The sequence below is a fragment of the Canis aureus genome, chromosome 6 (genome assembly GCF_053574225.1).
Source record: "Canis aureus isolate CA01 chromosome 6, VMU_Caureus_v.1.0, whole genome shotgun sequence".
NCBI classification, from domain to species: Eukaryota; Metazoa; Chordata; class Mammalia; order Carnivora; family Canidae; genus Canis; species Canis aureus.
Window position 1 is genome coordinate 57723242 of NC_135616.1, and position 21063 is coordinate 57744304.

Below are 21063 nucleotides of genomic sequence, written 5' to 3' on the forward strand. Positions count from 1 at the left end.
AAATACATAATAATTGGTCTTCATTCAGGTCCTGGCCACAGCTCCTAAAATCCTTGATGCGAAGTTTCCATATGTTTAATGAGAAAACTGGTGGCTAAGAGCTCCTGCAGAGCATCCAGATGAGGGCTGGTTGCCAAGGGACCAATCATATAATTAGGTAGAACTTTCAGCTTACTACACAATGTCCAGGTAAGTAAGAAGGACTGGTGATTGAGTTCAATCACTGGTGGACAATCAATCATGCCTATGTAATAAGCCTCCAGAAAAACCCGTAACTTAAAGGGTTCAAAGAACTTCTGGGTTGGTGAACATGTGGAGATACTGAAAGCATGGCACACATGGAGAATGTATGGAAGTTCTGTGTCCTTTCACATATACCCTGCCCTGTGCATCTCTGCCATTTAGCTGTTCCTGAGTTCTATATCCTTTTATAATGAATTGGTAACCTATCAAGTAACTATTCTCCTGAGTTTGGTGAACCATTTTAGCAAATTATCAAACCCCATGAGGAGATCACAGGAACCTTTGACTGACTGATAGATTGATTGATTGATTTCCTCTGATTTATAGTCAGTCAGAAGAAGAGGTGACAAGGTGGACTTGCAATTAGCATCCAGAGAGTCATCTCAGTCTTATAAGACTGAGCCACTGACCTGTGGAATCTGGGGCTAACATCCGGTAGATAGTGTCAAAACTGAACTGAAATGGGGGACACTCTGTTGTCTCCAGAGAATTAAAGAATTGCTTAGTGGGAAAATCACTCACACATTTGGTGGCCAGAAATATAAGACAGAGTGATGAATACGGGATGCAAATGTTTCCCTATCAGGCTTCAACGCAAGACAGACACTACAGTACTAAAATAAAATTAAAAAAAAAAAAAAGGACAAGAATTTAAAAGCAGAAAGAAGAATTAATCTAAAGTCACTCTTTGGGATCCCTGGGTGGCGCAGCAGTTTGGCGCCTGCCTTTGGCCCAGGGCGCGATCCTGGAGACCCAGGATCGAATCCCACGTCAGGCTCCCGGTGCATGGAGCCTGCTTCTCCCTCTGCCTGTGTCTCTGCCTCTCTCTCTCTCTCTCTCTGACTATCATAAATAAATAAAAATTAAAAAAAAAAAAAACTTTAAAAAAAATAAAAAAAATAAAGTCACTCTTCAAATGTGTTTCATAACTGGGAACAGCACGATCTAGAGTAAAAGCATGAATCAGAGTCCAATAATGTTTTAGAAATATTAAGAAAGCTCACAAAGATGAACTACCATTATCTGACTGAAAATTGGTCACTAATTGAGAATGATATCAAAACCACCCCTGTACCATATCCTCATGAGTTTGAAGGTTGCTAAAACTGATAATAAATACAAATGATGGAGAAATGCTTGACATTCAACCCTAAGCCTGTATTAATAACAAGGAAACTTTCAACACAGCATGATGTCCCAAAACCCAAAGAAAGCTTAAAAAACATATAGATTTAAAAAGTAAAATGGGACACCTTGGTGGCTCAGCGGTTGAGCGTCTGCCTTTGGCTCAGGGCGTGATCCTAGAGTCCTAGGATTGAGTCCCGCATCAGGCTCCCTGCATGGGGCCTGCTTCTCTCTATGCCTGTGTCTCTGCCTCTCTCTCGGTGAATCTTATGAATAAATAAATAAAATCTTAAAAAAAAAAAAAAAAAAGTAAAGTTTGAGAGGCGCCTGGGTGGCTCAGCCAGTGGAGCATCCAACTGGCTGAGTTCAGGTCATGATCACAAGGTTCAAAGATGGGCCCTGGGTTAGGCTGTACACTCAGCACAGGGTCTGCTTGAGATTCTCTCTCACCCTCTCCCTTAAAAAAAGAATTTAAGGGCAATGAGAACACTCTGTATGATACCAGGATGACGGATACATGTCATTACACATTTCCCCAAACCCTCTTGTATAAAACCAAGAGGGAACCCCTAAGTAATCCCTCTCCCTGCTTGCACTCAATCTCCCTCTAAATTGAGGAGGCAAGTGAAGTTTCAGAATCCCAGAAGACTAAAATGTAAAAGAATTCAAAAATAAAGAGCCCCCTTTTACTGACATTTAGTTTGATGCACTTAGGTATCATACTTATTTAACTGACTTGCACTCATGATTTGATAAAATATGCTAAAGTATTTAGTGTTTGAACTTTGTTTTTTAAAAGCTAATATAATTAGAATAAACTGTAGCTCCCAAGACTATTTCAATCATCTGAATAATTAAATCTGAACAAGAGTATTGGCATACTTTCAGAAAAAATTGGGTTAAAAAATGAGTAGCAACATTTTATGTGTATCCGTATATATACACACACACTCGCACAGCACACACAGACACACAATAATGAGCTGCCACTGTATACCTACTACAGAATCCATAATCCAGAACAATGACAATACCCAATGCTGACAAGAAGGTGCAGCAATAGGAACTGTCACTTATTCTGGGCAGGAAAGAAAAACAGTACAACCACTTTGGAAGACAGTTCAGCTATTTTTTTTTTTTTTTTAATTCATGAGAAACACAGAGAGAGAGAGAGAGGTAGAGACACAGGCAGAGGAAGAAGCAGGCTCCATGCAGGAAGCCTGATGTGGGACTCGATCTGGGAACTCTAGGATCACACACTGAGCCGAAGACAGATGCTTAACCACAAGCCACCCAGGCGTCCCAGCAATTTCTTTAAAAAGTAAACATAATGTCAGCATACAACTCAGGAGGCATATTCCTTGGAATTTACTCAAAGGAGCTGTAAACTTCTATGTCTACAGAAAACTGTATTTATAGCAGGTTTATTCCTAATTGCTAACACTTAGAAGCAACCAAGATGTCCTTTAGTAGGTAAAGGATAAAGAGAACCACATCCATATAATGGAATACGATTCAGCGCTAAGAAGAAATGGGCTCTAAAACCATAAAAAGACAGAGGAAACTTAAATGCATATTACTAAGTGAAAAAAACCAATGTGAAAGGCTATATAATATATAATTCCAAGTCTATGATATTCTATGAAAAGGCAAAACCAAAGAAAAAGTAAACAGTGATTGCTAGGGGCTGTAGGTAGGGAATGGAATGAATAGGTGGAGCACAGAAGAATTCAAGGACAGGACACCTGGGTGGCTCAGTCTGTTAAGTGTCTGCTTTCAGCTCAGATCATGATCCCAGGGTCCTAGGATTGAGCCACTGCATCAGGGCTCCCTGCTCAGAAGGGAGTCTGCTTCTCCTTATGTCCCTCCCCTCCGCTCACCTTCTTCAAGCTTGCATGCTCTTTCTGTGAAATAAATAAAATTAAAAAAAAAAAAAAGAAAAAGAATTCAAGGGCAATGAGAACACTATACTAGAATGATGGATACATGTCATTACATATTTCTCCAAACCCACAGAATATACACAACCAACAGTGAACCCCAAAATAAACTAAGGACTTTTGGTGGCTATAATGTGTAGGGTTCATGAATTATAACAAATGTACCCTCTAGTGAGGAATGTTGATAATGGCGGAGGCTCTGATATGTGAGGGCAGGGAAATCTCTGTAACTCCTCTCACTTTTGCTACGAAACTAAAACTTCTGTTAAAAAAAAAAGTCTTTAATTATATATATATACATACACAGACATATACAATTATACTTATTCTAAGTTACTACCAAAAGCAAAGCACATTTAGCCATATGAAGTACAAACTAAAGTCTTACCATACAACCATACCACTACCCCATAAACATATACATAATATCTAAATTCTGTATCAGCAGACAGGCTTAATTATAGGCTTCATTGAATCCTCTGATTGTAACTTTTTTTAAGTTGAGAAGAAAGCATAAAACAAGCAAGACGAAGGAAGGTGGGAGGGAGGGAGGGAGGGAGGGAGGGAGGGGCACTATAGGTGACATATTGAGATGGTTTATGTATAAAAGCAGATGTGGGGGTACCTGGGTGGCTCAGGCAGTTAAGTGTCTTCCTTCTGCTAAGGTCCCAATCCTACTGGGATAGAGCCCCAACTGGGGCTCCCTGCTCAGCAGGGAACTTGCTTCTCTTTCTCCCCCTCCCCACTGCTTGTGCTCACTCACTCGCTCTCAAATAAATGAATAAAATATTTTTTAAAATAAATAAAAGCAAATGTAAATAGATGTCAACATCAGCACTGTGATATTTAAATATAATGTAATACCTATGGCAACCCCAAAAAAATCTATATACAGAAATCTACTTAAAATCATTACAAATAAATAAAAATGGGGGCACCTGGTTGCTCAGTCAGTTAACCATCTGCCTTCGGCTCAGATCATGATCCCAGCATCCTGTCCTGGGATCAAGCCCTGCATCAGGCGTCCTACTCAGCAGGTGTCTGCTTCTCCCTCTTCCCTCTGCCCCTCTCCCTGCTTGTTCTCTCTCTCTCAAATAAATAAAATCTTTAATTAATTTTTAAAAATGGAATTCTAAAAAACATTCAAGCAACCCCTAAGAAGAAAACATAAACATAACAAAAACCAAAAGAGAAAAGAAACATGAAACAAATAATAAAATGGTAGGCTCACGTCATAAAATTTACATTAAATGTAAATGGTCTAAATATACTAAGACTATATTTGGCAGAGTTGATAAAAAGTCTCTGCTGTCTATAAGAAACTCAACTCAAATATAATTATTCAGTAATTCATATAACAAGGAAACAAAGCTCAGTAAAAATGCAGAAAATTCTCATGATACATTTAACAAACTTTACATGGCAGCATACAATTGCAGAAAACAAATTCTTTTTCAAACACAAATATTTCAAAATTTAACTAACCACCAGGAACAGTGCAAGTATCATATTCAAAGGAATAAACACAAAGTATTTTCTGACAATATAATTAAAACAAATCAACAACAGAAAGACAACAAGAGGGCAGCTTGGGTGGCTCAGTGGTTTAGTGCTGCCTTCGGTCCAGGGCATGATTGTGGGGACCTGGGATCGAGTCCCGCATCGGGCTCCCTGCATGGAGCCCGCTTTTCCCTCTGCCTGTGTCTCTGCCTCTCTCTCTCTCATGAGTAAATAAATAAAATCTTAAAAAAAAAAAAAAAAAAGACAACAAGAAAATCCTAGCATCCAAGTAATAAATTTACTTCTATATAACCCACAGGCCTAAAAAAAAAAAAAAACTATAATGAAAATTAGAAATTCTTTTGAACTAAGAAATAACAAATAGAATACCATACTAAAATCATTAGATGCAACTAAAAGAAAAATTATGGTCTTAAATCCCTATAGTGGGGGAAAAACTGGAATATAATAGTATGTACATACAAGTTAACAAATTAGAAAAGGAACAATAAAATAAAACCGAAGAAAGTGGAACAGTGAAAACTGTAAAGAGCATAAATTAGTAGAGTGGAAAGCAAAAACAAAATAGAGAATATAAGCAATGACAATAGTTGGTTCTTTTAGATAGACTCAAAATTGACACATCCCTGGCAAGAACTGATCAAGAAAAAAAGAAGAAAAGACAAAGCAGCATTAAGCAGAGTCAGAAATGAAAGATATCACTAAAAACTCTGGGGTGGGGTGCCTGGGTGGCTCAGTGGTTGAGTATCTGCCCTTGGCTCAGGTTGTGATCCCAAGATCTTAGGATCGAGTCCCACATCAGGCTCCCAACAGGGAGCCTGCTTCTCCCTCTGCCTATGTCTCTGCCTCTCTGTGTATGTGTGTCTCTCATGAATAAATAAAGAAAATCTTAAAAAAAAAATTCTGGGGGCATTCAAAACTTTATGTTAAAACCAATATACCAATAAATTTGAAAATTTAGATGAAACTGACAACTAGGGATCCCTGGGTGGCGCAGGGATTTAGCGCCTGCCTTTGGCCCAGGACGTGATCCTGGAGACCTGGGATCGAATCCCACGTCGGGCTCCCGGTGCATGGAGCCTGCTTCTCCTTCTGCCTGTGTCTCTGCCTCTCTCTCTCTCTCTCTCTCTCTCTCTCTCTCTCTCTGTGACTATCATAAATAAATAAAAATTAAAAAAAAAAAAAGAAAAAAAAGAAACGGACAACTAGAAAAAGAATAACATGTCACAAGTGATATTTTAAACAAAAACTGAGTAAGTAAAACTGCTGTATAACATTTATCCTGTTATTCTAGAACAGAATAAATGATTAAGCACATAAGTGTTGTAGTAACTGAATAGTTAAAAACTTTCTGCAAACAAATAAAAAACAAACAAACAAATCCAGAGACATTCTTCAGTAAAATCTTTCAACGTTCAGCAAAGATATCTCTCCTAGACTATACAAATTCTTCCAGAAAATAGAGAGCACATTCCCAAACTCATTTGATAAAAATAACAATTTTTATAATAAAGGCAAAGCTGGACACGATCAGTGTAAGAAAAAACTTACAGGACGTCACTAATGAAAATAGATGCAAAAATGCAAAATCCTAAACAAAGTATCAGCAAACCAAACAATATAGGAGAGGATATATCAATGCCAAGTTTGGTTTACTCAAGGAATATAAGTAGGGCAAACCACCATCCTGGTGGAGTTTCCTAGCATGCAGAATGTTCAGTCATAAAAATGGAAATATGGCTGGGATGGTTGATCACTCTAGGTGCAAAGTTGATTAATCCTTTAATGTTAAACCAATGTAATTATTTAATTATTCACATTAACAGAATGAAAATAAGTAATTATCATCTCAGATGCACAAAAATTTTGGAGAATACTCAATCCCCACTCACAATTAAAAGGAAAAAAAAAGTCCTTTTACTTCCTTGAAAGATAAAAAGTACCTACAAAAAAACCTCCAGAAAACATCATACCTAATGGTGACACGTCGAAAGCTTTCACTTTGAGATCAGCACCAAGACTAGGATGCCCCGCTATCACCACTTCTATTCATCATTGTACCGGACGTCCTAGCCAGCAGAGTAAGACAAGAAAAATAAATAAAAGATATAAGGATCATAAAGAAAGAAACTAAACTGTTATTATTTGCAGGTGACGATGTGTATACAGAAGACATAAAAGAATCTACAAATAAATTATTAGAGTGAGAATTTAACAGGGTTGCTGGATACAAAAAAAACTATCTATAAAAATCAACTGTAATTCTATCTACCAGCAACAAACAGTAAGAAACTGAAATTGAAGACATAGACATTGTTTATAATAGTATAAAAAAATGAAGACCTAAGAACAAATCTAAAACCAAGGTGTGTAAGAATAATATCCTGAAAAATATCAAAATTTTGAAAGACAACCTTAAGGACCTAGTTATAAACAGAGAAATACTACATTCATGGGTCAGAAGACCCAATATTGAATACAAATATACTCTCCCAAATTGATCTATGGAGTCAAAGTAGTCTCAATAAAAAGTCACAGCAGGTTTACCATGGAAAAACCAGGGTGGTTCTAAAATTTACATAGAAATAACAAGTGCCATAAATAGCTGAGAACAGTAACTTAAAGTTCTAGTATTTAATACAATGTATTTCTGCTGAAAAAGATAGACAAATAGACCAGTGAAGCAGAAAAGGTAGCCTAGAAATGGACCTTCACATATATCGACATATTATACATGACAAAGGTGGTGCTTGAGAGCAATAGGAAAAGGATGGACTTTTTAATGAAGGATGCTTGGACAACTGGATATCCATAGGAAAAACTGCCTATCCCTCACAATATACACAATAGTAAATTCCCAAGCAGATTATAATCTGAAAGTGAAAGATTAAAAAAAATAAAGCCTCAAGCATTTAATATGGCAACATGTCTTCATGATCTCAGGTGGGAAATTATTTACCTAACACAGAAGACACTAATTATAATGGAAAAGACCAATAAATTTAACTTTACTAAAAACAGAAACTTCTGTCAAGTGACATCATTAAGATAATGAAATAACCAGCCCAAGTAGATCAAGAAAATATTTGCTAAAGACAGACAGAAATAGATAAATAGATGGGACAAAGAATTTTTTATCTAGAATATATAAACAACAAACCATTAAGAAAATCAACTAAATAGAAAAGATGCAAAAAGCTTTTAAAAAGTACTTTACGCATACACAAATAACTAAAATGGCCAAAAAAAAACAGAGTATGCTCAACCTCATTAGGAATTAGGGAAATGCAAATTAAAACCACAAAGAACAGCAATACATACAAGATTAGCTAAACTGAAAAGATCTATTATGATACCAAGTATTACCAAGAATACAGTACAATAGAAACACACATACAAACCCTGTAGAAGAGTAACTAATAAAATTACTTAGGAAAAGTTTGTTATCTACTAAAGATGAAGAGATATATGTCCTATGACTCACCAATTCCACTCCTATATACATACAATAGAAATATATGCATACATACATACATACATAGGTACAAATACAAGATAGTAGCATTCTTTGTGAATAGACCAAAATGAACCCAAAAATCCATTAACCACAAAAATGGAGTACATTCAATTAATAAAATACTATACACAAAATTAATCAATGACAGCCATATACAACAATATGGATGAACCTTAACGAGTCAAAGAAAAACAACCAACATTACATGCTACAGAAATAAATCTACTGAAGTTTAAAAAAGTGGCTTATAAATACTTAGGCATTAAAAGAATAAAGAAACACAGGAAGGTGATAAATATCAGAATACTGACCACATAATACATAGGGAGAAAGCTGTAAGCTGGAAAAGTTATGCAGTAACTCAGAAGTCCCAGCAATTATCTTATCTGTTTAGTCAGGATAGTTGGTTACATGGATGGTCACTCTACCATAAAGTTTTTAACTATAAATTTGTCTTATGGGTTTTTCTGTGTTTATTTCACATAAAAACACTATAAAATTAGCTCATTGGAATTCCAAACAAAACCGAAAGGAAACCAAGACTTACCAAAACTATCCTATTACAGTACATTGCACAGGTACCAGAAATGTCCAGAAGTATATTTTAAAATTAAGTCAAATTAAATATAAGGCAATTGTATAAATCCGGATACACATTTGGCTTTTACAAGAAACTCAAAGCCCCTCTGTTCAGACTATGAAGAATAACACTTAAATACATATAACTTATTAAATGCTGTGGTAGGTAGAATTTACGATAGCCTCCAAGATCCCCACTTAGTATTCACACCCTCATGTAATTCCCCCTCTTGGTGTGGGCTGGATTTAATGATTTCCTTCTAATGACCAGAAAATAGCACATATGCTAGGATGTAACTTCCAAGGTTAAGTTACAAAAACTATACAACTGCTATCTTCAAAATGTTCTTGCTTGCTTGTTCCCTCTGAGAGAAGCCTACAATCATGGAGAAAGCTACCTGTGGAGAAGCCCTTACGGCAAGAAATAGGTATTCCTATCTAATAGCAAATGGGTGAGCTTGGAAGGGTTTCTACCCTGGTCAAACCTTTTTTCCTTTTTGTATATTTTTTTTTTTAATTTTTTTTTTTTATTTATTTATGATAGTCACACAGAGAGAGAGAGAGAGAGGCAGAGACACAGGCAGAGGGAGAAGCAGGCTCCATGCACCGGGAGCCCGATGTGGGACTCGATCCCGGGTCTCCAGGATCGCGCCCTGGGCAAAAGGCAAGCGCCAAACCGCTGCGCCACCCAGGGATCCCCCTTTTTGTATATTTTTTAATTGGAGTTCAATTTGCCAACATATAGCATAACACCCAGTGCTCATCCCGTCAAGTGCTCCCCTCAGTGCCTGTCACCCAGTCACCCCAACCCCTCACCCACATCCCTATCCTGGTCAAACTCTGAGGTCACTGCTACTCTGGCCAACACCTTGATTCTACCAACAACTGGTAGAAATGCTGAGCCAAGGCACTCAGTTACACTGCACCGTAATTCCTGTTCCAAGATATTAACTGTTTAATGTTTTAAGTCATCAAATTTGAGCATAACTTGCTACACAGCAATCGATAACTAATGCAAATGCCTATTATGTGCCCTTCTCTTAATATCTGAAAAAGGGTCAGTAGGGGAAAACACAAAATAACACAAAATAAAAATTAAATGTAAAATTCTAATAGCCCTAAAGTACTAGCAAGATGGGATAGATATTGGAGTAAATATGTATCTTAAATTTATGCAGATTGAACTTCTTAGATTGGTATATATCAATATCTAAAAAAACACTTATCACCCCCCCCCCAAAAAAATAAGTCTAAGATCACAAGTTAATTTCCAATGTCTGAATGTTAATCTTAGGAAAATACATTCAAAAGTTATCAGCCTGTATTTTGTTTGAATAAGTTCAAATATAAATTATACAACAGAAGACTTCTAACAACAATATTCATTTGGAGGATTAAGCATGCAAATACTTTGTAATATATCCAAGAAAATATAATTACTCACTGCGTTCTGTATTCACTAAATTATGAGATATTAATCAACTAATTCTCTAAAATTTGTGGGGGGGTTTTTTGCGAGAAGAAAAAAAAAATATATGTGCCCAAGGGGGAGGGAGACAATGAGAAGAAGCAGAGGGAGAAAGAGAATCTCAAGCAGGATCCTCACTGGGCATGAAGCCTGACACAGGGCCTTGATCTCACAATCCAGATATCACAACCTGAGCCAAAATCCAGAGTCAAAGGTAACTGACTGAGCCACCAAGGCGCCCCTAGGCTAAAGTTTATTACAATTAGAAAGCACTACTGTACCTGACTCCAATTATGAAGAAATTTATGAAATTCAATCAAAGTAACTGTTACATTTTTAGTCTGTGAACCTAGTAATAAATTTTCAGATTTGTAAAACTTTGTTAACCTAGTTCCTCAGATTCTCTTGTATAATTAAACCTAAAATACTCAAAATCACTCAATCATGGGTACATTAAAAAAAAGAAAACCAAAATGTATTCATGACAATATAATCAGTGCACAAAAAAGGCACCAATATCCAGAAGTACTTAGAACTAGTGTACTTCTTGGTTAAACTGCCCACTATTAAAAAATATGGTTCAAGGGGGAAAGGAATCATTCAATCACAAGGATCAAATTAAAATCAAGCTGTAAAATTCTACAGCACAATTAACCCACACATTTAATGACAAAAATATAGAAACACTGATACTAAGAGGTCTATGATCAAAAGCAGTATCTTAGAAGGTATTATTCCAGGCCAACAGTCACCACATCAGAAAGAGAACAAATTAAACTCGTGAGGAAGAGTTATTTACTTGGAAACAACTTTCTGGGCAGCCCAGGTGGCTCAGCGGTTTAGCACCGCCTTCAGCCCAGATTGTGACTCTGGAGACCCGGGATTGAGTCCCCCGTCTGGCTCCCTGCATGGAGCCTGCTTCTCCCTTTGCCTATGTCTCTGCCTCTCTCTCTCTCTCTCTCTCTCTCTCTTTCTCTCTTTCTCTCTCGTGCTCTGTGTCTCTCACAAATGAATAAATAAAATCTAAAAAAAAAAAAAGTTTGGAAACAACTTTCTATCAATCTCTCCCATTTCTGAACATGCTGTCATAGCTTTTATTCCAAATGATCTTTTCAAGGATGTTTCTATTGCAAATATTCTGGCAAGACAGAAATAGTTATTTTTTCCAGGACAGAGAGTAGATTTGTTTTCTGATCAATATGATAAAAATAGGATCTCCCTAAAAGGCAAAGACTAGACAGGTTTTCCAGCAAATCCCTTTAAAAGACTAGAATTTCCTAAGCTGAGAGTTCCTTAGTTGTTACATAAATCCACTGTTAGGTGCATGCAGCACTCACCTGAGCCCCTATCTACATCGCCCCCGTGGGACTTGAGGGACAGAGATAAGATGCAAATATGCAGCGGGCATGCCAGATGTGCTGTAATAAAGTCCTCTATCTCCAGCCCAGAAGTCTCATGTAACCAACAGCACAAATAAAACTGTGACAGGCTTATTTGTCAGCTTGCTAACAGGGTATTAACCTCAGAATCTTCAGGGTTTTTTAGTTATATACTATATCCTTATTACCTGAGACATTTTCAAATCTTACAATTTTGTTGCATTTTTTAAAAGATTTTATTTATTTATTCATGAGACACAGAGAGAGAGAGAGAGAGAGAGAGAGAAAGAGAAAAGCAGAGACCTAGGCAGAGGGAGAAGCAGGTTCCCTAAGAGAGTCTGATGTGGGACTCGATCCCAGGATCACGACCTGAACCAAAGGCAGACACTCAACCACTGAGCCACCCAGGCACTCTTGTTGCAAGTATTAATAGATCTCCAGAAAAGCAGTGAAAAACCTTAGGGGCTAATAAAAACCTTAAATAATTCAGGACAGAGATAATGACCAGCCATTTAATTTAACCCTCAGACATCCTCATATTTCAACTGTACACTTAACGGAGTCATTTACTCATTCATTATGAGATTTTTTTTTTAAAGATTTTATTTATTTATTCATAAGAGACAGAGATGGGAGGAGGGGCAGAGACAGAGGCAGAGGGAGAAGCAGCACCATGCAGGGAGCCCAACATGGACTGGATCCCGGGTCTCCAGGACCATGACCTGGGCTGAAGGTGGTGCTAAACCGTTTAGACACCCAGGCTGCCCACACCCCCCCGGTTTTTTTAAGACATTATGAGATAATCTCATGTACTTAAATCCCACTTCCAATGAGTTCGAAGTCTAAGGCAGAATGAAGTATATGCAAGTATTGTAAAACCATTTCACATTCTGTTTTAACGTTGGGAAGTATGTATGGAATATAAAAAATTATCACTTTTCCAAAGAATTTTCTATACCAAAAAGATGTTGAGTGTACCTCTTTTAATTTCCATATATAACATTTTCAGCTTTGCTACTCAAAGTGTAGTCCAAGGACCAACGACATCATCACCCAAAGCTTGTTAGAAATGAAGATTATGGGGCACCAAAACATACACCCTTTTTTTTTAAAGATTTTATTTATTTATTCATGAGAGACAGAGAGAGGCAGAGACATATATAAAGGGAGAAGCAGGCTCCTTGCAAGGAGCCCGATGCAGGACTCGATCCACGAACTGGGATCACACCCTGAGCCAAAGTCAGATGCTCAACTGCTGAGCCACCCAGGCATCCCCAAAACATACACCCTTAATCAGAACTAAGATTCTAACAAGATCTTCAGGTGATACTTATGCATACCAAAATTTAAGAAGTACCCACCCAAAAAGAAAAAAAAACTTGAAAGGAATAAATTTTACACTTGATCTTAGCCAAAAGGCTAAGAAGCAATATTGAGGAATAAATTTTAAATTTATACTGAAGCTATGCTTTTAATAGACATATTAAAATCACAATTATTAGCTCAGCAAAACTTAAGGATAAGAGAAAAAGTCATAAACCATATAAAGAAAAGCTATTAATATCACAGTACAGAAAAATCCAATTTGAATAAGAAAAAGTTAAAACTAGACATCATAAATAATCAAAAAGGAGGGAAATACCAAACTAAGATAATGTAAAGGTTCTGACAATGTAGACTAACAGTACTTCATCAAAATAAAAACACATCTCTCATCTTTTTATTTTCAAAAATAATAGCCTAGAATTTAGCGCATTATAGATGTTACATACATTTTTTAATGATTAAAAAACATCATAATCAGACAACTTAAAATAAGAATATAAGAGATTTGTGACTGTTAGGAATTTAAATATAAAACTATTCTCAAAGTTATATTAGCATTCTCCCCATAACAAAGGAATTTTATCTTTGATTTTTCCCATATTCTGTGTAAGTGTGAAATGACTGAGGAATTTTATGAACATTAAATTAGAACATTCTGAGTATAAGGTTATTAATTTAAAAAATTATCTTTTAGCTAGCTATCCTTCATGGCTTACAGTTCCCAGGTTGTAAATAGGTAACTACTTTCGACTTGTATTTTCCCCCAGCATGCATTTTTGCATACCTAAGACTCTACCTAAGACTTTATTATCTAAAGTTTCCTAAATTCTCTTTGCAGGGTGAAGGGTAGGCTGTCATTTGATAATTCTATTTTCTGTTCTTTATCCCTTTGAGGTAAGTCATTGTATTCAATCCTACAGAAAACTTTTCAGTACTTCTCCAAAAAGGGGTTTTAAAAATATCAAGTTCTAAGGTGAAAGAAGTTATAATAACAAAGAGTTAAAAACCACCTACAACTAAAATGCTTTTTAAATGTTTAAATAAACGTTCTAGCATGAAATGCCTTTACAAAAATGGGGGAAAATGGAAATAGTCAGCAATAGTAAATGAAACATTAGGTAAAACATACAAAATAATAATACCTCTCTCTTATTTCTTCTTGCAACCTTGAGGAATTCCATAAGGATCTGTAGTTGGGCTGCATGTGATTCCTATAATAGAAAATTATAATTGTTCTTTTAAAAATATAACTATGAGTTCCATATTATCTTTAACACCACAGTATAACCAGTATGAAGCAACTTCATGCATCCATTTAAGTTGGCCTATTACTTCTATTTAATCCATTTCGCTGTTTACTAAATGGCATTTTTTAAAGCAAGCCATTTTCCCCAAAACTAAAACTAATTTTAAAAAACAGGTGTTTTAAATTACATTCTTCATCTACCATGCTGGGAAAACTACTTATGGGAAATGGCAATTCTATTATCTGTCCTAGCTTTCTCTTCCAACCAAACTAACAGAATATCAAAACAAAAATCACAGTGGAATCACGGTAGTTCCTAGACACTAAAATCACGTTCTCCGTAAGAATTTCATTTGCAGGGTTATGAATAAGAAACATAGTAAATGAGAATGAATCCATACCTTTCAGAAATTAAACTTACTATTTGTGGATATTACCTACTCATACAGATGTGAGGATATATTTCCATAGAAAACTTCAGTCAAAATTCAAACATTTAAAAACATAACTTTTAACATAATCAAGTAGTAGAAGTAAATAACCCAAATCAGTAAGTGAAACAAACATGTAACAGATAAAAGATAACTTTAAGCTTGACATTTTCTGGATATAAATATTTATCCTTTACTGTTAAAATTCACAGAAAGAACAAGGAATTCCAGATGAACCTGATGAATGAACATATGTAAAAAGAATTATCAAAAGCTAAAAATGGAATGAGATGGCTTATAATCAAAGGTAATTCTAATTCCTTTATATTTGAAAAGAAGAATAATGCCCAGTAAATCACTTCCAAATCAAACAAAAATAAATAATGATGATTAATAAAAGTTTAATTTACCTTGCTATATATGCAAGAGAATTATCTGGGGCATTTGTTGAAATAAACACAGGATAGGAATCTTTGTTTAACAAGTTCCCAGATGATAAGAATAAGCCAGTCAAAATTTGAAAATCACTAAGATATTACACATACCAAAAAGGCAAGGCCACCCTACTGCCAGAGTCTAACCCCTTTGAGGAGAGAGAATGAATCTTTATTTCTTAAAGGGTAAGAGGCAAAATAGGTCAATGACAAGTCAAGACACTAAGAACAAGGGAAAACAAAAATGAAGTGACAATCACATTAGGATTTTTTTTTTTTAAGATTTTATTTACTTATTCATGAGAGACACAGAGAGAGAGAGAGAAAAAGGCAGACACACAGGCAGAGGGAGAAGCAGGCTCCATGCAGCAAGCCCAATGAGGGACTCGATCCTGGGACTCCGGGATCATGCCCTGAGCCGAAGGCAGACGCTCAACCTGTGAGCCACCCAGGAGTCCTTATCATGAAAATTTAAAAGTGATCTGTTTTCCGCAAAACAAACTGGTATTTACTGGACCTTAGACACATTTCTGAAAAGTAAGGTAAACCATCACACAGAACAAACTCACAGAGGCTCTCTGTCCCAACAATGATGACAAATATCTTCTGCATCTTTCTTATAACGTTTTTTTTTTTAATATTTATTTATTCATGACAGACAGAGAGAGAGACAGAGAGAGAAAGAGAGAGAGAGGCAGAGACACAGGCAGAGAAGCAGGCTCCATGCAGGGAAGCCGACATGGGACTCGATCCTGGGTCTCCAGGATCACACCCAGGGCCCAAGATGGCACTAAACCGCTGGGCCACTGGGGCCGCCCTCTTATGACTTCTTTACACTGATTATCTAGAACTGTTTACAGATTATTTGGATGGAGAGCAAAGACAACATCGTTATACAAAAAGAAACATACATAGCTAACACTATTAATTCATTTGCAAAGGATGTGCACAAACTACTTTCAAAATACTAAGTTTGAATACTTCATTTCACTCTATCAACAACACAGGTAAATAAGGTAAGAATGCAACCGATTTGTAGAAAGAAGGAGAAAAAAAACCCCAAAGCCTCAAGCTCAAAGGAAAATGGAACCAATTAAGTACTCTAGGAATTCAATTCAGCAAATGGCATCCCTTCTGTAATTTAATTCCTTTAAAAGAATAATTTCAAGAATGGGAATAAATGGCAAGTTTCTGAAACCATAATTTCCTATGTAAATATAAAAGAATACATAAAAGAAATAGATGATTTTAAAATACACTTTTTTAATGGGAATAAAGCCAATTTTATCAAAATAAAATAGCCATATATGTTTTGTTAGAACTGTCTCAGAAACTGAAAAGTAATCCTTTAAAGTCATTTAACCCACTATAAAAAGTAAAAGTATTAAGGAGTTAACTCTTTAAGCATTTCTTACATTGCAAAAGCTTCCATAAATGATATGATCATTTAGCCTAATTATCTCATTTTCAAATGACGAAACTGGAATAAAAGTGAAAAGAAACACAGAATAAAAATACATATATTTAAAATCTCATTCTCCACTCTTAGTGCTCTTTGCAATATAGCAAGTTTTATCACCTTTGTCCCATCTGGTTTACAGTCAATTGTCTCAAAAGACAGCATATGTCTGCCATCTGAAAAGGAATATGCTTCAATTTTTTTCTTAAGCACTGGTTTTCTATATTTTTCTAATCTTTTCTGCAATTAATTTTTCTAACCAAAAATCACATCTCCACTATGAAAACAGAAGCAATGTTGTGGTGACAGCCCAATATACTTAAACATGTAAATTCTGCAATTAACTCTTCATGTCCCAATTCCATACCCTTCTGATACCAGCTTCGGGATAACCTTTCAACTGCGTAAAAAATACACTTGCCTGACCTATGAAAAGATGTAGTCTAACTTGCCTTTATATTATTTCATTATAAATGAATAATATGGGCCTTATGAGCTTAGATACCATTAGTGCATCTTCCCAAGAACAGTTAACTCTAAGTAATTTCTCAACAGGAGGGCAACTGGAATTTTGAGGAAGAAATGCTTCCTTGAATAAATTTTTCCAACTAGAATAATACAGGTATGGTATTTAGGAATAAGAAGTAAAAACAAAAGTTGAAAAGACTGCTTCTAGGAGTTAATATTAAGGATAAGGAGTAATAATGTAGCTGAGGACTGCTGAATTTTTGCTATAAATGTTGTAAGATTGTTTGAATTTGTAGTTACTTTACTTAGATTTTGTTTTTCAAAAGAAGGAAAAGGAAAAGGGTGCAGGGGGAAAAAAAACAGAAGACAAGGAAAAACTTTCCAGGTGTGTCAGGAAGTCAAAAGTTCTGGGATTCTAACCTAAAAACCCTGTAAAATCTTATGAATGTCTCCCCTACCAGGCTTCAGATTTTTTTCTCTATGAAACAAGCAGGTAAAATGTCACAAATGAGAGTCAAGTTGCCGTACTACACAAACGTTACTATTATTTGATCATTTTTCTCTATCAATATATTGTTTCCTTAAAGTTGTCCAAAAAATTCTAAAGGATATGCACATCTGGTATAATGACTAGCTATAACAGCCTTCAACAGCTGAGGATACATGTAGATATCTGAAAGCATATGTGGACAAATGGTTTTAAGGGAATTAATTCCCAAATTCTCAACCTCCAATATTCATCTTGTAAAACTGATCTGTTCATCAGACATCATTCCATTTCTAAATTCCAACCTCTTCTTTGAAAATTTCTTTCTATTCTTTAATGGAGTTTAAAAATAGGTGGTAGGTGAAGGAAAGATATATCTTTTACCCTCCCTGAAATTTACCTTGATACAATATCTGGGGTATGAAAGTCTCTGGTACAGCAAAATAAAGAAATATAAGATATTGCTATTTCTAAAAAAGCTAATTACTTTAAGACTAGATAACAAATCTTTTTATAAAATAGCAAATCTTGGGGCACCAGGTGGCTCAGTGATTAAGAATGTCTGCCTTTGGCTCAGGTCATGATCCAGGGGCCATGGGATTGAGTCCTGAATAAATCCTGCTTCTCTCTATACCTATCCCTGTGTCTCTCATGAATAAATAAATAAAATCTTTAAAAAAATAAAAATCTTGTGGCAACTGAGTGACTCAGTTAAGTATCCAATTTGTGATTTTAGCTCAGGTCATGATCTTGTGGTTGTGAGATGAGGCCTTCACTGGGCTCTGAACTCAGTGGGAAGTCTGCTTGAGATTCTCTCCCTCTGCCCTTCCACCAACTCACATGATCACTCTCTTTCTCCAATAAATAAATAAATACTATTTTAAAAATGACAAATCTTTTAAACAGTAATTACTCTAAATAAAGACTAAATAACAAATCTTTTTACAAGTAGTTTCCAGTTCTTTGTGTTGAACAAAATAAAGATTATGAACCAAAAACTGACACACAGAAGATAAAAATTTAAATCCATAATCATATTAGTAAATTAATATACCTCTCTGCACTGGAAAGGTTTTAAATTTGAAAATTTTTTAATAAAAATTGTTAAACAGAAGATACAAACACCCAATTAATAATTAAGTGTAAATAACATAAATGAATCCCTGAAACAATTTCAGAAACATGTGCTTCAAAATATAAGAGAAATATTTATAAAAAGTGACAATATAAATAGTATACAGAATAAGCACCTAAAATTTCAAAAAACTAATAGCATACAGACACATTCACAATACAAAATATTTAAGTTAATAAAAATAGTGACCAATACCTTTCAGATTAAAATGTAAAAGGTTACTCCCAGAGTAACAATAAAAAAGGGATAAACTAAAAAGTAAAATACTATAGTTGACCCTTAAATAGTATAGGAATTGGGGACATCTACCCCCAGCACAGTCCAAAATATATGTATAACTTTTAACCCTCCAAAAACTAATAGCCTACTGTTGACCAAAAGCCTTACTAATAACGAAGTCCATTAATGCAGTTTGTATATGTATTGTACACTGTATTCTTACAATAAAGTAAGCTAGAGACAGTAAAAAGTTATTTTAAAAAAATCACAAGGAGGGACGCCTGAGTGGCTCAGCATTTGGCAATCTGCCTTTGACTTAGGAGTGCCAGGATCAAGTCCCACATTGGGCTCCCTGAATGGAGCCTGCTTCTCCCTCTGCCTTTGTCTCTGTCTCTCTGTGTCTCTAATTAAATAAAATCTTTCCCAAAAAATAAGTAAATAAAAAATCACAAGGAGAAGCACCTGGGTGGCTAGGTCAGGTTAAGTACCTGACTTCGGTTCAGGTCATCATCTCAGAGTCCTGGGACAGAGCCCTGTGTCAGGCTCTCCCTCTGCCTCTCCCCACCTCGTGCTCTTTCATGCGCTGTTACTCTCTCTCTCAAATAAATAAATCTTTTTTTAAAAATTAAAAATCACATCAAAAATATATTTATAGTATCTATTTTTAAAAACCTGTGTATAAGTGGACCTTCACAATTCAAACCCATGTTGTTCAAGTCAATTATATACTTTAAAGTCAACGGACTGAAACTAAAGCTACAAGTGAACCCCAACTCAGCTAAATTTCTGATTAAACCGAAGAGAGATCAATCTCTTACTCTTTGCTCCCTGACGATGGAAAAGGCAAGACCTTCCAGGAGAATAGTTTTAACTACCGTAGTCTCTATACCACTCTTGAATATAGAATGTCAAAGTTACAATTTAAAAAATTAGAAGACATGTAAAGAAGGTAGAAAGTCAAAAAGAAAAAGGCAAAAGAATGAAATTCACAGATGATACAAATGCTGGAATGGGCAAAAAGGACTTTAAAACATTAGGACAGCCCAAGTGGCTCAGTGGTTTAGCGCCGCCTTCAGCCCAGGGCGTGATCCTGGAGACCTGGGATCGAGTCCCAGGTCAGGCTCCATGCATGGAGCCTGCTTCTCCCTCTGCCTGTGTCTCTGCCTCTCTCTCTCCCTCTCTCATCAAAAACAAAGAAGCCAGGGGACAATGAAAACATACCTTTAAAGTACTAAAAAGGAATAAAGGAAAAAAAAAAACAAAACCCTAGACTTCCACAGAAAACAAAACTATCAGCTCTCCAAGAAATAGTAAAGAAAGTTATACTAACAAAAAAGAAATGAGCCAGATGTGGCAGCTTAGATAGGCAAGAAAAAATGAAAACTTCTGAAAGGGTAAATATTGGATTTCTATTTTTGTGGGGGTAGTTTTGGATCAAATTTTCAAAAGGCTACTATTTAAAGCAGAAAACTATTTAGTAGGGCTTATAAACAATTAATCACAAAAGTAGAATTTTGGTAAATTGAATTGTTGTGAGCTTTTACATTTTCCATAAAATGGTATATGTTAACGGTTGACTATGAATACATTATCTCTGAAGTGGCATACTCTAAACTGAAGGTTGATTATAAAAAGTACTTTATAATCTTTAGAGAAACTAATAGAAATACAATTTTAAGAGAATGTGAAAAAAGAGAAGATAAAATGTAATACTAAAATGGAAAATCCTAGAAACTTGATCTCTAAGAAAGGCAAGAAAAGAGGAATACAAAATAGAGAATATATGGAAAAATAGAAAATACCAAAGTGGCAGACCCCAAACCTGACCATATCAATAGTTACATTATATTAAAATGAACTTAAGGACTTGAATTAAATGAGTTATAGTGTTTAAAACAACAACAACAACAACAACTTGAGGCACCTGGGTGGTTCAGCGGTTGAGTGTCTGCCTTTGGACACTTCTGTCCAGGGATGGAGTCCCACATCGGACTCCTTGCAGGGACCCTGCTTCCCTGCTTTTCCCTCTGCCTAGGTCTCTGCCTCTCTCTGGTCTCTCATGAATAAATAAATAAAATCTTAAAAA

General features: G+C 35.7%; 2 protein-coding genes across 10 annotated transcripts in view; one reads left to right on the forward strand and one right to left on the reverse strand.

Moving 5' to 3' along the window:
* COP1 (COP1 E3 ubiquitin ligase) overlaps window positions 1–21063 on the reverse strand; it is a 244389-nt gene that overhangs the window by 172782 nt on the left and 50544 nt on the right. For 3 of the 8 annotated variants that reach the window (XM_077901776.1, XM_077901775.1, XM_077901782.1), the window contains exons 6-7: window positions 14241–14309; window positions 3249–3272 (exon numbers count right to left, since the gene is read on the reverse strand). The exons of 2 other annotated variants lie outside the window; for them this stretch is intronic. In XM_077901776.1, coding sequence (XP_077757902.1) covers window positions 3249–3272; window positions 14241–14309 — 93 coding nt within the window. The remainder of the gene's footprint in view (window positions 1–3248; window positions 3273–14240; window positions 14310–21063) is intronic. 3 more of the 8 variants (XM_077901780.1, XM_077901778.1, XM_077901777.1) reach the window with 1 other exon arrangement.
* Window positions 1–21063, forward strand: part of LOC144316185 (transcription and mRNA export factor ENY2-like) — a 73514-nt gene that overhangs the window by 23733 nt on the left and 28718 nt on the right. The window contains exons 2-4 of one of the 2 annotated variants that reach the window (XR_013382027.1): window positions 13937–13992; window positions 14988–15082; window positions 17224–17290. The exons of the other annotated variant lie outside the window; for it this stretch is intronic. The gene's annotated coding sequence lies outside the window, so the exon portion shown is untranslated. The remainder of the gene's footprint in view (window positions 1–13936; window positions 13993–14987; window positions 15083–17223; window positions 17291–21063) is intronic. 2 annotated transcript variants of the gene reach the window in all.